Raw genomic sequence first — 17,718 nt, 5'->3', positions numbered from 1 at the left:
ATTGTACAATACCTACTTACCCTATGGCTATATTCATAGCTTTGTTTCCTAATATAATTTAATAAAGGAGATGCCCACTGGACAGTGGGTTGTTGTTTTTGTTGTTTTTTTAACAAGAAAGCATTTCACACATGAATTTAAAAGGAGGAAAAATGTAATAGAGCTAGGCTGTCCACTAACAACACTGAAGCAACAGAAGCATTTCTCTACTTCTATTCCTTCACCTCAAAAAACGGGAACAGGAAATCAAAGAGCCATGTATTCTGTGAATTCACATCACACCTTCTTAAAGACTGTTTCATCAGCATTAAGAGTTGCTATTATATGTTTTATAAAAAAAGTCAAATCAGTTTGAGAACTTCTATAGAGAAATCATCTTGGCAAGTGTGATAGAATTGCCTCCTAAATAAAAAGTGATTTATACAAAACTTTAGTCATCTTACCCTACACATATTAAGACATCAGTAAAAAACAGATTTGTACACTACATTACTTTGTGTATACACATCAAATAATCAAATGTAGTTGACAAGTGTTGCTGAACAAACTGTTGACTGTTAGCATAAGAAAGTCTTTCAGTGTTTTTATGTGAAGCTAGCTTTCACACAACTTTTCACTTGAGCTTTTTTAAAAAATAAGTAATTAATTCAACTTGGAAATCACAGATGTGTAATATCTAATACATAAAACCAATACTAAAACTTGTTATATATTTAAGTAACTCCAATTTCTCAGCAGAAACAGTTTTACAACTGTCATTCCTCACCTGTATAGTAGAGTTGATCCTTGAACAATGTGAGGCTTAGGGACACCATCATCCCCTGCCTCCCCCCACCCCCCCCCCCCCCACCTCCACCAAAACCCACATACAACTTGATTCTACAGTGGGCCCTTCGCATCTATGGATATGGAGGGCCAAAAGTATGTATTGAAAAAATTTCTGTATGTAAGTGGACATGTGCAGTTCAAACCCATGTTGTTCAAGGGTCAACTGTAGTTTATTAAGTGTGAGAACCTGAACATATCTGGCATGTTAATGAAAAAAATTATTGAAACTATTTGTGTACCTGTTATTTCTTCCTATCTTAGGATAATAATAAAAAAATCACTTCTATATTATGTTCATTCAAATTTGCATTTAATTTCTATTTACATTCATTCAATCTGAAGTCAAATAATACAGTAAACTAAATACAAGATGAAAAGCAGAAAAGGTGTTACCCTCATAGCACTCCTAATAAGGCAGCTGAAGAATTTATTTACTCTGATAGATGCAAAGCCAACTTGGGATAAGAAAAAATAATGGTTTAAAGAGCAAACACAGATGAACCCATCTTTCAGGTGTTATTTCAAATAATCCACTGAGATAATACTTGTGCTGTAGTGGTAATTTAAGAATCACACAAGAAAAGTTTTATATCAATCAGCAACAGACCACAGGTCATAGTGTGACAATTACTTTTATGACTGTCCAGCTTGCTAGTGTTTACTCCTATGAAAAAAAGGTAGATGTTTGGACATTGATGTTATTATTTGAGAAAATAACCATTTTCAAAGTCTCAAAATCCATTCTTCATAAATTCAACATTTCTCATGGGAATAATCTTAGATCTAGCCCTTGAAAGCTAGGAACCATATGACTGAGCTATCAAAAGAGTCAGGTCCTATATTAAATATAAAATCCAAGGCTCAGTATATTAACACTACTGAAGATGCATCTTGTTTATAATCACTTATTACTTAAAGAATGTTGAATTTATGGAGCTCATACATGCATTCTCCTCCAACCCACCCACATTATCTTCTATCTCAAAAAAATAATATGGAAAAATCCTTCTTGAAGGATTCAAATTAGTTAAGACCATAAAGGGGAAAAGAATATAATTTTCTAAAAAATCTGGTTCAAGTTCAATAATTAATACTTTACATTGTTAATCACAGCTGGTTTATAAATCCCAGTTTATTCTGTAATGCTACAAACCTTATAAAAGCAAAATTAGTAAACTTCAGTTCTCAGTGATTATATTTTAATTAAAAAACAGCATGTATATAAAATTAAAAAATATCCTGTAATAGCTGATTTTAAAGAAAATAATCAAGTGATGAAAGAAAAGCACTTAATCTCTTTTATACACTTACCTGGAAGAATCATAAAGAACCCTCTTAGAAACTCAAGACTAGTAATATTGACATCATATATTTTAAACTATGCTTGGATTTTTACAAATAAATACAGGGCAAGCCATTTTGCATAGGTGTGTGCTTTCTGTCTGTGACACTAAAGTGGCACTTGACATGTTTTCACAGTCACAGCAGGGATATCCATTTATGAAACACAATTTCTCAAACCTGCCACCGCATAGGAAATTAACTTCCCTTAATGTCAACTTGGAAAACTGTATTTGTGTGGGTGGTAGATGTGCAATTAATGCTTTTTATGCAGAGAAGTTGCAGTATTTGCCACTATTGCTAGCAGTACTAATTCTGAAAATGGTTTAACTACGGGGTGTTTATAGCCAGCCAATCACAGTGCAAATGTTAGTAGCAAATAAGACTGAGAAGGAATATTTTGGTGTAAAAATTTTGCTGGAATTTGGTCAGGCAGTCAACACTACAATTGGTAAATACATTTGAAAACAAGGGTCAGAGTATCACAAGCCATTTACAGTCTGAAATAGAGCCGATAAAAAAATCTGCAGTTTAAATATAACTTCTGCCCTTACAATTATGGTAGCTACTAATTTATTAGCTACAGTTATAAAGTTCTCGGTAGGCTGCTACAATAATGGGGAAATGGGGGATTAGGAGTGATTCAAAAAAAAAAAAAAAGCTTTCTGTTCAAAGATGAACTGTTACCAATTCTTTCATTTATTGCCACAATTGAAAAGATATTTCCAATCATTTTTCATGGATCTGTTTTCACTTAATGTCATAGGATTTCTTCTCATCTCACTTGAATTGCCATTAAAATAAGCAAAGCTTTGCTCTTTTCTGACTGATTTCAACATGCATAAAGAATTTTATGGCTTGGATCCTATGGCTCAAAAAGGTCTGGAGAACACAGCAAGCAGCATCTATTTAAAAAAAATCGTAGGGTTGCAAAATATTACAAACTGACTTTGCACACTCAGACTAAAGACATTATAAAAGACAGAAAGAGGCGATAAGACTCAACTGCAACTGCATGATCATCAGTATGCACTGAAATATATTTTTATAAAGCTCCGCAGATATTAAACCCTTTCACCAGCTAAAGTCATGGAAATGCTCTTTTTAAGGCAGGAAGTATTTAAGAAAGGTAAAGTTACCTTTATTTTTATTCTGTATACTGGTAAATCACTGAAGAAGATTTTGTTACAATTTCAAAAACATAATGTCTGTTAACATGTTTCCTTAATTAAGCCACTAAGTTTTCTTATTCACTGTGGAAGACATTCATCAAAAGGCCATCAAATATTTTTACAATCAAAAATGTAGCCCCAGTATAGGAGAAAAGAATCTTTTTCCCTTTTAAAACTGTTGAGGAAAAAATGTAAGGAAGGTAGACAGTAAAAAGTAAAACTTAAAACCTTACCAATTTGCTGTAAAGAGATTAGACATAGAGAGTGGACTGTTGCAACACCCTCTTCCCCTGGATCTCCCTATTTCCCTCACTTTGCCGCCCTCAGTACGCATTTTATCCTGACTCTCTTCCATCCTTCTTCAGCCACAGGCTGAACACATTTGGCGTCTTGAACCAAATACTGGTATAGGAACAGGTGGCGATATTTTTCCAGTGCAATGCAGGCCCAGGACAAGGATGAAATGTAGGACATACAACTTATGCCCATCCCAAGGCTTCCAGTTAAGCTTAGCACATAGCAGTACTGCAAATAGAAATGATTAAATAGATTTTTTTTTCCTAGTATTACAGACAGGTATTGCAGCTGGGTTACTGAAAATAAACCCCAGGTCCACCCCAATCCCTCAAACGAGCCACAGCTGTGGTTAACAATGATTCATTTGCATTTTTATTATTTCATCAAGAGAAGAAACAGAAGTTGTCTGGCTTTCTTCACACCAACCAATAATTTCGCATTTTAAAGTTTGGGCTGTTTTCCATGATGAGCTGAATCAAAAATCTATTTGAAAAATATATATTTATATAAAAAAAAGATTCAGGTTGTTTGCACATAAAACATCAATTGATAAGTTTCTTTTGTCTTTGATTCCATGTTGCTGGAAAAAGTTTGACCAAGCTTGCATGCTAATATGTCCTTGGTTGCAAGTATTACAGGCAATTTCATACTTTGCCTAATGAAAGGATAACCCTTCTTCGACACAATCAGAACTCAACAGTGATTCAAAAGCAACATCCTACCCTTAATACTGTCAGTTTCACGCCATCAACATGAAAATCCTTGATAAGGTTGAGAAGATGTCGCTAGGAATCAATTAATTGATGTGTCTATGAGTTCTGCAATACTATTTTGCTTAAGTTTTTTTTTTTGTTTTTTGTTTGTTTTTGCACCATTGATTGATTTTTTAAAATCCAGGTTTATTTCCCCTCTGTCCAAAGTTTTCTATGTAATGACACTGACTCTTCGAGACTGTCATGTCCAGCCTTGGTGTTTCACCCTGCAGGATACTCATAAATCCTCTCCCCACCTTTTTTGCCTTAAATTCATTAAAAACATTGCTCTGTCATAGATTCATACGTAGGTGCTCTGGTCGTTTGGAGATCATGGGAAAAGCTTGTTTTTTGTATGGCCCGGAGTTCGGCTGTCGTATTGGAAGTGGGGCTGAAGCTTCCCCACTCATCGTCACATCCATCTGCTCTATTCCACTCGTTTCCATTGGGTATTCCACAGGCGTCTGAGGATTTGCTGTGCTGGCTGAAGCACCTCTTCCCCAGAAATCCCCAGGAGAAAATTTGACTGGGCTTTAAGACAATGAAGAGCTATCATTCATTTGTCTGAAGGATTATCTCAACAACAAAAAAAAGTATTCCTTTACATTTAGAGGGAAGGGGGTAGTATGATGTTTATTTTCATTTAATTTTATTTTTGTGTGGATTAGTACAAACGCAAAAGTTGAGCCATCTCTCCCCTAGACTGCTAGTTTTCCAAATGGTCTCTTATCTTTATACTTGCCCCAGTAAAACCTTCAGTGATACTTAATTAAAAAAAAAAAAAAAATCACTCCCCTACTTAAAACAGCTTCCCACTGCATTTAAAATAAAATACTTCTCCAAAGCTTTGCCATTCTATCCCTCACTCACTACACTTCAGGAACACAGACCTCCCTTTTACTTCTAAGAAAAGGCCAAGTTTTTTCCTCCCTTAAGACTTCTGCACAAGTTGCCCTACCTGTAACCTCCTTGTACTTCTATTTTTTGTATGGCTAGCTCTTTTGTCTTCATTCTTAGATGTTACATCACCAGGGAGGCCTTTCTCTGACCACCATGAACATAAGCCCCTTGTTAATAAATATTCTTTGCTTTCTACCACCATAATCTTTATTTTTTTTCATACAGCACTTGGTAATACTTGCAATTACGTGTCTTTTGTATTTCCTTTTTTGTTTATTGTGACTCTCTCACTAAATTGTAAGCTTCACCAGGACCAGGGCAGTACCTGGGCTAATCATGTGCCCCAGCATGCAGCACAGCCCCTGGTACACAGTAAGTGTTGACTGAAAAGGGACAGAGGACAGCTGTCACTGTAGCAGCTTGCTTTTAGGAGGGAAGGTAAACTATATAGCATATTATCAGAGATTAGTACAGACTAGTCACTTACAGTATGAGAAGGTACAGATGCTGTGCTTATGTCAACCCAAGAGAATCTTTCATTTATGTAACTTGGCATAAATTTCTTAAGACATGGTCTTCTAGGTTTTTTTTTTAAAGGTGAAAATAACAAAGTCTGAATACCTGACAGGTGTTCGTGGGCTGCCAATAAATCTTCGAGGTGATCGGATTTTTGGTTCAAAGGAAAACTTTTCTTTCACGCTTTCAAGTACAGATGGAGCCACATATGTAAAACCCTGAAAGACAGTTAACAGTGGACTACAGAAGGTCATTTGTCACACACATCAAGCAAATGTGTTTGTTCAGTCTAACACACTAACACAATCATGTACACCCAAAACCACTCATCTGTATACTCTCCCACCTCCTCCATCTCATTTCACACCTTTAACTTCTTCCCAGCCATTTCTTGAGGCACAGACCTCAAGAAAGCAGAATTCTGTTGAGCCCCATATGCCAGCAAACAAAATTCCACTCGAATGAGAAGAGTAGAACAAAACAGGTAAATGTAGGCTCAATGTTCAGGTATTAAATACCAAGATAAATGCGAAGAAAATTCTAGTGTTTCTAGCCACACCACATCCCTATAAGCACCTAAGATTATCAACCCCAAAACAGTTTCTCATTATTAGGCCAAAGTAAAAATAGAATTCTCTAACTTGGCAGGAGTGATTTTTCTGGTTTTACCCTAGTGGCCGGATAAGACTTAGATTTGGCAGTCTTGATGAATTAACGGTCAGCCATTGTGAAAGCCCTCAATTGTAATAGGAAATATGCAGTTTCATTAGCTTTAGTTCTTTCTTGGACCTTGCTATTAGGTTACCAGCTGTCATTTCTCTTGCTGTCAATGTTCATTTCTTTGACTGTCAGTCCTCCACCTATCTTCCCTTCTATGTATTAGTCTAGTCATCTATGAGTAGGCATTATGAGTTACAATAAAAAGACTCAATAACATTCTAGATGAAGTCCTAAAGCACTGGTGGCAAACACAAGGCCCGTGGGCCGAATCCAGCCCTCCACCTTGTTTTATCCAGCCTGGCACCCTGTTTCTACCTGGCAGCAGCGCCGAGCTCCTTGCCCCTAGTTAAGGAGTAGTTATATTTATATAGTCCTGAAATTACATTCGGCCCCTTGAAGGCAACCTCGAGGCTGATGTGGGCCCCGGTAAAAATGAGCTTGACACCCCTGTAATGCATGAGGTGCTATTCTGTAGAGCATATGTTTGTGACAGCCACGTGTAGACTTCAGAGGATGTTTCCCACATGTTCTAGGGAGCTAAAGCTGTAAGTACCAAGAGGAATAGGCTATGCTTTTAATCATCTTTGAATTTCCTTTAAAACTATGATAGGAGCTTAAATATTTATTGAACTGAAGTTTCCACAACTCCAATCTTTAGGTAAGTGGGTGTAACTATTTTTATTACTTTTTTGAAGAGAGCTGTTTTATGTACAGAATTCTGGCTATAAACTAACAAATTAATTGTTCTTTAGTTAGTCAACTTAATTAATTATGAAAAGCTCAAAAATACTTTAATTGACAATGAAAGTTTAGCTATGTAACTGTTGCTACCACAACTTTGGATTTCTTTTTAGCTAAGTAAAACTTCGCTAGACTGTTTTGGGGCAGGGAAAAGCGTCAAACTAGTTGAAACTCTGCAACGCACAAATGATGAAAAGGTCACCATGTCAGATCAAAGGTATAAGTTGAAAACCATAATAGAAAATAAAGCAAAGCCACAATTAAAATGAATCATGCCTACTTCCCTAACTAAACAGAAGAGATTTTGCTAAGGGGAATGCAAGGACTCTGTATCATGAAGACATAAATTTAACAACATGCATTCATCTTTCATTTCTTATGTCATTAAAAATACCGTAAACTTGTATTTTGCATATATCCTCCCTTCTTACATCACTATATAATAATATGTTTACAGAATTATTTCTATTCAATGTTGTTTACTCAAAACTGTACTGCAGGGGTGTCAAACTCATTTTCACTGGGGGCCACATCAGCCTCAAGGTTGCCCTCAAAGGGCCAAAACGATTTTAGGACTGTATAAATGTAACTAGTCCTTAACTGTTAAGGAGTTGAAATCACATTTGGCCCTTTGAAGGCAACCGCGAGGCTGATGTGGACCCCAGTGAAAATGAGTTTGACATCCCTGCCTTACTATATTATGTAATTTAAGAGTAATTTTAACCATACACAATTTTGCATTTCATGCTAACTTCAGAATTTACTCTCCACCCCAAATATATATTACTTTGTGTTATACCATGAGCGGCAAAAAAAAAAAAAAGGTTGAGAATTAAGTTAGTGACAAATCCAGTAAACTTGGAGACAAATAGGGGGAAAAAACAGCTTCCAAATGACTCATTTCCCCATAGTCCATTCTCTGTAAAGGTGGTCCAAAAAGAAATTACAAAGGATAATGACAAATGACAAAGGAAACAAATGTTACAAAATGAGGTACATGTTTATGTGATACATAAATGTAATAATAAACATAAGTATATGTGATACTTAAGCAAAATAATATGCAATGATGGTTATCAGATATAAATCTATCATTTTTGTTGATCAAAATCTAAAATCTTTGGTTTCTGAGGAGACAAGGTATAAAATCAATACAGATGTTTTACGAACAAAGATTAATTTATTAACTATCACATATGAACCTATATATTTTGATGTTAAGTAGTCACAATTAACAGGTTAACCACCCCCCCCCCCCCAAAGCCTTATGATAAGAGTACCAAAAATCTGTTTCAGGAAATAGTTACAGTGAACTCATTTCTTACTGCTATGGCTGTGTGGCTTTCAGTTGAGATGCTGAGACACAGCATCTTAAGTCAGTGAGTGGCCTATCCAAAAAAGGAACCACACACTCTGAGGAACCATACACTCTTACTGTAATTGCTAAAATAGAACGTTGGATTATGAGAATCAATTTTCTAACATCAATAAGTATTATGGTGATAACTTAAAAAAATAGCACCTCAGGTTATCTACATGAAACTGCAAAGCAAGGAAATAGAATTTTCTTATTGAAAATGGCTTTTCTGATTGAAAAGGGTTCATCCTCATACGTAAATTTCCCGTGGCCACATGGAAATTCAATCACTTACCAGAAAGACCTGGTTGGCACTTTCACTGAGAGTTGAGTCATCCGGGCTGTCAACAGGCGTCTGACGTGTAAACTTTGAATCAAACTGACTCACGTCCTCTTCAGATTGCTTTATAAAAAAAATTATTAGAAAATGATGACTAATCTGTATTATACATATCAAATGCACTACATGCATTAGAGAAGGCTGTAGGTAAAGCTCTTTCACAGGGTTTAACTGTACTAACAGAATAGTCTTAACAGGCACAGACTGAAGAATAAATGTAGGTGGAAACTATCAAAGGGAAAATTACATCCTCAAATTTTAAACATATATTAAAATAGATTTTAGTACAGGTATCATTGCTATTAAAAATATGAATATTAGCCCTGTCTGATGTAGCTCGATGGACGGAGTGTGGGCTGTGAACCAAAGGGTCACCAGTTTGATTCCCAGTCAGGGCACATACCTGGGTTGCAGGCCAGATCCCCAGTGAGGGGTGTGCAAGAGGCAACCACACATTGATGTTTCTCTCCCTCTCTTTCTCCCTCCCTTCCCCTCTCTCTAAAAATAAATAAATCAAAATCTTTAAAAAATATGAATATTAATCTTCCCCAGTTACAAAGCTTCAGTGTTCCTAGTCTACTGGCTAAATCCCTTTGTAGTGATAATTTGCTTCACTAGTTGCTACAGGTTTGTAATAAACCTAAAAACTACTGAAGCAGAGTTTAAAAACAAATCACATCTGAAAGATACTCTAGTTAAACTTTCTTTCCATAGCTTATTTCATTCCTCTAGATTTCTAGAGGAGCAAAAATAATATGCTACTTTGCATGAGTATATTTTATTGTGAAATAATATTTCTACCCAAATCGAACCACCAGATCTGTTTCTTTAATCCTTCTCTCTGGTACATCAGAGTATGCGGTATGTCTAAATAACTCAAAAACCAACATGATCAAGTACATAGTGTCCAGAGATGGACTAAGATAAACACCAATTTAAAAAAAACTGCAGTGGACTGAAACTCAAATATGTTAAAAGGCATGAGTTCATAATTATAGTAAATAAAAAATTACATGAGCCCTGGCTAGTGTGGCTCAGAGGACTGAGCACCAGCCTGCAAACCAAAGGGTTGCTGGTTTGATTCCCAGTCAGGGCACATGCGTGAGTTGCAGGCCAGGTCCCCAATTGGGGACATGCGAGAGGCAACCAGTCAATATATTTCTCACATATCACTGTTTCTCTCCCTCTCTTTCTCACTCCCTTCCCATCTCTCTAAAAATAAATAAATAAAATCTTTAAAAAAAAAAACTTTAAAAAAAGCTACATGATTCATTGGTCACTTTTGGAAGATGTTAGGAAACTAATTATTTTGAAAACTGGGGGAAAAAAACATATCTTGATCTTCCTTTAGGCCTCAGGTAACCAAACAACTGATATAAAGAGTATCTTTAAAAAAAAAAGTGTATTTTTATGGAAGAATTTCAGCTAATAAATAAAGAATGAGTAATATTATTAGGGTAAGACAATTTTGCAACCCCCTAATGAAATCCTGGAACTAGGCCAGAGTTTCTCAACCTCAGCACTACTGACGTTTAGGCCTGATAATTCTTGTTGTAGGGGGCCGTTCTGGGCATTTTAGGATATTTAGCAGCATCTCTGGCTTCTGCCCCTAGGGATCAGTAGCATCCCCTTCCCAAGTTGTGACAACTTGTTCCAGATATTGCCATACTGACCCTGGCTGAGAACCACTGAAGTACACAATGACCAATGACCACTAACATTGTTAAAAGAAATACAAATACATATTATGTCTCCTGATCAAAATATACAACATCAAAAGTTTAATCTCAATCAGATCAAGCATCTAAATCTAACCATGAGTTTTTAGAAATGCAGAGAACAGATGAACATGGTGAATGACACCATGGTGTTAAAATCAGCAAGATCAAAACGTGAGGAGCCCTACAGGACAAACGGTCCAGCTTCTTCAGTAAGTCCTCAGGAGAGGAATTAAAAGGGGACGTCTATAGATGGAAAAAGACCTAAGAGCCACAATAACAAAACTGTACAGGCCTTGATTGAATCTTATTGAAACAAACCAACAGGAATAAAAAAAGAAACAACTTAGGAAACTGTTAGCTTTTTAATGGTGATGATAGCATGATGGTTATGTTTATGTTTAAACAAGATGATCCGACAATTTTTGAAGTTGGGCAGTTGGTACGTGAGGGCTAATTATCCTCCTTACAATTATATTGGTTCAAATTTTAAAGCATGTCACCTTGTGCTCCAAGGACCAAAATCATCATCATCATTGTCCTCCCCTTTTCTTACATCTTCATCCCAAGAAACAGAAAGAGAAACTGTATTTTCTCAAATTCTGAGGTGGCACAGAGACAAGAACTAAGATAGGAACTCATTCACTCATAAGCCTGTCATTATAGTGTGAGCTGTGTCCCCCCCAACATCTGTATGCTGGAGTTCTAATGCCCAGTAACTCAGAATGGGACCTCATTTGGAATAAGAGTCACTGCAGATGTAATTAGTTAAGAAGAAGACACACTAGAGTAAGGAGGATCCTAATTCAATATGACTGGTGTCCTTATAGAAAGGGGAAATTTGGACACAAACCTGCACACAAGGAGAATGCCGCGTGACCATGAAGACAGAGATGGGGTGATGATCCTACACGCCAAGGAGAGCCAAAGACTGCCAGCTAACTAGCAGTCTTTCCCCCAGAAGTTAGGGGAAAGACATGGAACCAAACTCACAGCCTTCAGAAGGAACCAACTCTGCCAATACCTCAATCTTAGATCTCTAGCCTCCAGAACAGTGACCCAATCAATTTCTGTGGTTTAAGCCAGCTAGCTTGTGGTACTCTGTTGCTGCAATCCTGAAAAAAACATACATTCTATATTTTGAAGGAAAAAATTCCCAGAAAAATCAAATTTATAATAGGGCTGAATTATGCAAAACAAAGCAAAAAACAAACAAAATAAAAGCCCCAAGTACTTAAAATATTTAATTGTCTTAGGCAATCAACTTAAAAATAGTTAACAGTCATCAATTGCTATTGGCAGGAGTTCTTTTTTAATTGACTGATGGATTTTGGAGAGAAAACGGAAGGGGGAGAGTGAGAGAAAAACATCGATTCCACTTATTTATACATTCACTGGTTGATTCTTGTATGAAGGGGGGACCCCCCCAAAAGCCAGAATTTATTTATAAACTTCAGTCACCTTCAAAGTACTCTCCATTTGATGCAATACACCTATTGAGATGTTTTTTCCCCTGCTCAAGTTTTTTGAATTTGTCGATTTTGATGACTTTTAGTGCTTCTGCTGTTTTTTGTTTTACCTCTTTCACATTGGCAAAACGTTTTCCTGTAAGGACATTTTTCATCCAGGGAAACAAACAAAAAAAAGTCACTCAGGGTGACACAGTGAATAGGGAGGATGGGACATGAGAGTCATGCCGTTTTTTGGTCAAAAAATGCTGAACACTCAGCACAGTGTGGGCAGGTGCACTTGTAAATCACCCATCATGAAATGGGCAAATGCGTTGAAAGAGTCTTCAAAAAAAATTCACTGAAGCCGAACACAGACTCTCACAACACCAGCTGGTACACTGACACAGATGTGTTCCTAGAACACTCATCTAGGGGGGGAAGCCTGTACTACAAGGGGCCTGCCCTTCAGAAGGTAATTATAGTTTTTTTGGGTCCTCCCCATATGTGCCCTGGCTGGGGATCGAACTTGCAACCCTGGCATATCAGGATGATGCTCTTATCAACTGACCTACCCATCCAGGGCAGTTCTTGAAAAGATTACAGAATAAAGATTCTGAAGAGAAGAGACAACAGACCAAAGTTTATCAAACTGTTAATGAATGTTTCTGACTGCTCTGAGATTTTCGTACTCAAAAAAAGTACTAGATCCCTCAAATCATATGCTTTCCTGTATACATACCAATAGAGGTTTAAAGGGGGGCTCCACCTTCCGAGCCAGCAATTCTTCCCAGTTAATATGTCTGAAAAATGGATGAGCCTAGGAAAACAAAAAAAAGCAGGAAGAACAGTCAAGGGGAATAGACTTCACAGGATTGACAATTGCCTACCTTAAGTTACCAATCACAAAATAAGCTACACTTATAAGCAACTACATACAACCTTCACAAATACATAGAATTAGCATCATCTTCCCCTCAAACCACCACGCTTGCCAATCCCTACTTGAACTTCTCCAGCATCCCCAGGACCAGCTCCGAGACGAGAAGCAGCATTTCTTTTCAGCAGCTTTAGGAAGAAGGAAAAACCACTGATAAACTTTACTTAGCTAAATTGATTTTCTTTATAGAATTTTTTCTTTATAGAATTTGCTTGTCTATTTTGCCTTGGGAAAATATATTAATTACTAGTAAACATTATTTGGGAAAACAAAGAAAATAAAATCTTTAAACAAATTTGTACTTTTCCTATAAAAACTGTAGGCTTTTTCATTCAATATCCATGCAAGAACTTTTATTCAAAATGCATGTTGGATTCTATTTAAATCCTCGTAGTTGAGGCTTATGGTTTCAGTGCCTATTTAAGAACCTACCTTTTTAAGCAGATCTCTGGCTTCTTGTGTGAGGTAGGGAGGCAAATTGAGTTTACATTTGAGGATTTTGTCAATCGTTTTCTTTCTATTCTCCCCAGTGAACGGGGGCTAAGAGTGGAAGAGAGTGAGAAAACTTAGCATATAAAAAATCAAATTTTACATATCAGAATTATCCATTTCCTGAATTAGTCAGTAATGCAGAGAGATTAGAAGTGTATGCTATAATATGGGGACTGCAAAAGACCTGCAGTTTTTAAGCAACGAGACAGAGGAAATAGCAATGTGCTAGAAGGAACTGAGTTTCCACCATTAACTTTGTGTGATAATCAGTGACCTATGTGATTTTATGCTTCATTTTCTCCATTTATAAAATAAGGGCAGTGTCTATTTTACATCTATTTCAAAGGACTGCCATTACATAGATAATTTAAATGAAGGTGTTTTTAAACGTACAGGGGCCCATACTACTTACTAAAAAACCATTTGTAGTGCTACATTTTTAAAATAACTCCACTGGTAATATTTTCAAGAAGCACAGGAAAGATCTCTTGCTACAAGGACTTAGTGACTACTCAGCACAGACCACAAGTAATACATGTAGCTTTTAACTGTGCACCTACTGCTCCAGTCAGCATGTCATACATTAATGCTCCCAAACTCCACCAATCCACAGCACGATTGTGGCCACTTCGCATCAAGATTTCAGGGGCCCTACAATGAGAAAAACAATATGCCTAAAAAATTCACCCATTTGCATATCATCTGAGTAAGAATTCTAAAAACAAAATATGAAGCCAAATAATGCTACAGAAAATTCAGCACACTATTACTTAAACCAGGTAAAAGATAGCTACTGCCCCCAAACCAGTTATATTTCTTTCAACATGCAGCTCACATGTATTCTATTGTTCCACAAAATGTGTGTGTGACTGTTCCATCATGAATAGATTCTTTGCATAGTCCAAAGTCTGTTAGTTTCACGTGACCTACAATGAAAGATTATAGCACGGTTATTCTGAGAATTCTAAGTATACGCAGTGTTTGAATATATTGTACAAGATAATAGTCCATCCTTTCACTTAACTCTTTTCTGCTTTACTGTTTTTTGAAGATGTCAAAAACTAGCAAGGTGCCAACCATAAAATGGGATATTAACTCTTTAAGGCTAGGGCAGAGTCATCTTTTGCCAATGATATTATCTATCTAGAAAAGGGAAAATAAAGATAAAAGAGTGAAACAGTTTGTTTAAGGCCCCAGCTTTTCCTATACCTAGAATCTTCTACCATCCTGAGAAAGTAATTCCTGGGAAAACTCAGTGAAGTCTGGTTTAAATACACAGACCCTAATAAAGATATTCTGAACCTTTCAAACAAAGGTGTGACAGCAAACTTCAAATATATAGTTTTTATCACAGTGAACTGTTACTTGACAGTTCTTAAAATGGTCTCAGAAAGTCACAATGACAAGTTAGCTCATTCTACCAATATGCTACCAGTTCATAAAAAGAAATGAAATTGCTACATGGCATGGGACCATCATCTCAGATTCAGAAAAGATAAACTTACCACCTTACACAAAAAACATTTCAGTTCAAGTTCAACTTTACTCAACTGTCATTAGATATCCAGTGGTTCAACAACCCCAAGGATCCTACTATTCCAGGCTTATTTCAGAAAAAAGGAAAGGCAATGGCCTATTGATTCAAGTGTAAATATGTACTTCACTCTGACAGAGAAGAAATATGACCTGTATTTTCACAGAACAACCTGACATACCCAAGCTTATGAATCAAGAAGTTAACTAGTCACCTCCCTACTCTATCCTTTGCCTTAGAATTCTGAATCAGTATCCATGTTTGGGGGATGGGTACAGAACTGGGAGGGAGGGAAATATATATATTCCCATGATATACTTGGTTAAAAGCAGTATTTCTCCTTTAAAAAAAATGAAAGGAAAGGGGAGAGAATAAAGCAGTTTGAAACATTTATACATATAGGGATTGTTGTCCATATACCACTTTCTGCCCAAGAATTTAAAACTGTTAACTACCTTGTGCATCATTTTGTAGACATCTAAGGATCAGCAGCTGCTACCAGCCCCCCAGATACCCTAGTTAGCTTATTTCCAGCCCCCCAGATACCCTGGTTTAGCTGGTTGCTCCTTTGAAGCGTGAGTGAACTGCCAAGTCTACCCAGCCCAGATTACTCTCACATAAACTGAACTGTCTGTACTAGGATGCAATTAAAATCAAAGCCCACTTTGCTGAGCCTATAGCTGTATAGAATATTAATGTCTGATTTTTACGTTTGTTGTCACAAACACACAGCAAGGATAAATTCATGTCTACTAAACATTTTATTTCCAAAGCCACATCAATTATTTTGGTTCAGTTCAGGCCTGTCCTTTTTTATAGCATTAATAAAAATGATCACAAAAAGTACTGCTTCTAATAATTATGTATTTTCATCATTAAAGAAAACCTAATATGTAAGGTTAAGATTCACTTTCCAATTTAAGGAGTAAACCAAAATTTGTATTTGGACTGGCTTTGGCTCACCACATTGTATATAAGGATTTCTAAAAAGTGATAAGCTATAAAAAGCAAGCATTAAATTTAAAAAGGAAGTTGAGTGGCCAGTTACCCTCAACTCTCTTTAACCATAAGTAAACACCAGAAATACCAGAAATCAAGCATAAATACCTAAATATTTAAATCTCAGCAAGTATCATGATGCCATAAATTCTGATGGAGAAATGTATATAATAATAAACACATGAATATGGGACTTTGAAAATGACCATGACCTGTAAGGGAGGATTTTAAGATGATTATTTACTACAGAATTGTTTACAGTATATCTCCACCTTGGTGATTAAGCATGATATTCTCCGGCTTCAGGTCTCTGTAGATGATCCCCTTTTGATGTAAATGCCCCAAAGCCATGGAGATTTCTGCCAAGTAAAAGCTGGAAACAAAAGTGATTTAATAAAATTAAAAAGAGTAATCTACTCAAAGCAGTTTATGTATGGAGCAAAATACCTTGGAAGAAATAGACATGCACCAAAGACCAAATTAGTGGTGGGGGTAATATTGGGGGGAGAGATGGCATAGGATGCTGCCAAAAGGCATGGAGACACGTTTCACTCATTTAGTGAAACTGTAAATGTTTATTTCATCATCAGAACATATTGCTAAAATTGCAAAGAAGTCCAGAATATGACAAACTGTTACTGGTCATGTTTTGTTCTGTCTGTGTAGGAACTAGGCCAATAGTCATTCAGATCAAAGCAAGTTTTCCCCACCCACCCCCAATTATAAAATCCCATAGGAAATAAGAATTTTGTTATTCTCAATGAGCAAATCTTAGTTTCAGAAGATATCTCAAAACCTGACCCTTAGAAGCCCACTCATCCCTTACTTAATACAGCTGCATATTTATACAGAGTACATGCCCACGGTATCTGCCCTCCCTCTTGCCAGACAGCCCACAACTATAAACTGTGTGACACTCAAATTTATCTACCTCAAAAGAATAAAGGGCTGAGCCAACCCTGTCTGGATTCGAAAAGCACAAGGCACTGCAATACTGGCTGCATAACAATGGTGCAATCCTGCAGATTACTCCAGGATGGAGAGGGTGTGTCCTAGAGGACTGAGGCAGTTTCACAGCCAGCACGACCACAAACAGCCTCCAACATGGCTCAGAGAGCCTCCTCCAAAAAAGGGCACTTCATCCCTAAGGTTCTTAAATGCAGCTTCTGTGTTAGAAAAGGCCTGAAATTAAACAATGGAATGCAGTTTGGTAATTAAGGTAGAAAAAACATTTAAGTGTTTTCTATTCAATTAATGTGTAGGATAAACTGATTTATTGTTACCCAATATTGTCATCCCACAAAAGGATGTGTATATTTTTAATCTGAAGCAGATGTCATCTTAAGAAATAGGATGGTAGATCCCATCCTAGCCATAGAATCAACCCACAGATGATATGTGCAGGCTTATCACCTCCCTAAGACTGCACCTTAGAACTGGAAAGTCTAAAAAACGAGATGATTGCTGATACTTTCCATTGTTCCACACATAAAGTTTCACTAGAAAATCACACTCACCCACAACCAAGGCAGGCAGCTTACCAATTCAAGGAAAGAAAGCCCCAGTGAGAATGGTTCTGTTAGGAACTGGCGTGAAGAGCGTTCCACCCAAGGCCTGGAGGCA

At 36.8% G+C, this 17,718-nt stretch overlaps 1 protein-coding gene across 4 annotated transcripts in view; it reads right to left on the bottom strand.

Moving 5' to 3' along the window:
• Nucleotides 1–1,121: 1,121 nt before the first annotated feature.
• The window catches only part of RPS6KB1 (ribosomal protein S6 kinase B1), a 41,045-nt gene continuing 24,448 nt past the window's right edge, over nt 1,122–17,718 (bottom strand). For 2 of the 4 annotated variants that reach the window (XM_024573398.4, XM_024573399.3), the window contains exons 7-15: nt 16,368–16,468; nt 14,398–14,488; nt 14,123–14,213; nt 13,503–13,610; nt 13,136–13,198; nt 12,873–12,950; nt 8,920–9,027; nt 5,912–6,024; nt 1,122–4,921 (exon numbers count right to left, since the gene is read on the bottom strand). In XM_024573398.4, coding sequence (XP_024429166.1) covers nt 4,684–4,921; nt 5,912–6,024; nt 8,920–9,027; nt 12,873–12,950; nt 13,136–13,198; nt 13,503–13,610; nt 14,123–14,213; nt 14,398–14,488; nt 16,368–16,468 — 991 coding nt within the window. In that variant the 3' untranslated portion in view covers nt 1,122–4,683. The other 2 variants (XM_045182122.3, XM_045182123.3) reach the window with 2 other exon arrangements.

This window comes from Desmodus rotundus, chromosome 9, assembly GCF_022682495.2.
Source record: "Desmodus rotundus isolate HL8 chromosome 9, HLdesRot8A.1, whole genome shotgun sequence".
Taxonomy (NCBI): domain Eukaryota; kingdom Metazoa; phylum Chordata; class Mammalia; order Chiroptera; family Phyllostomidae; genus Desmodus; species Desmodus rotundus.
Note: the sequence above shows the minus strand (reverse complement) of the source record. Positions and strands in the feature narration are given on the sequence as shown.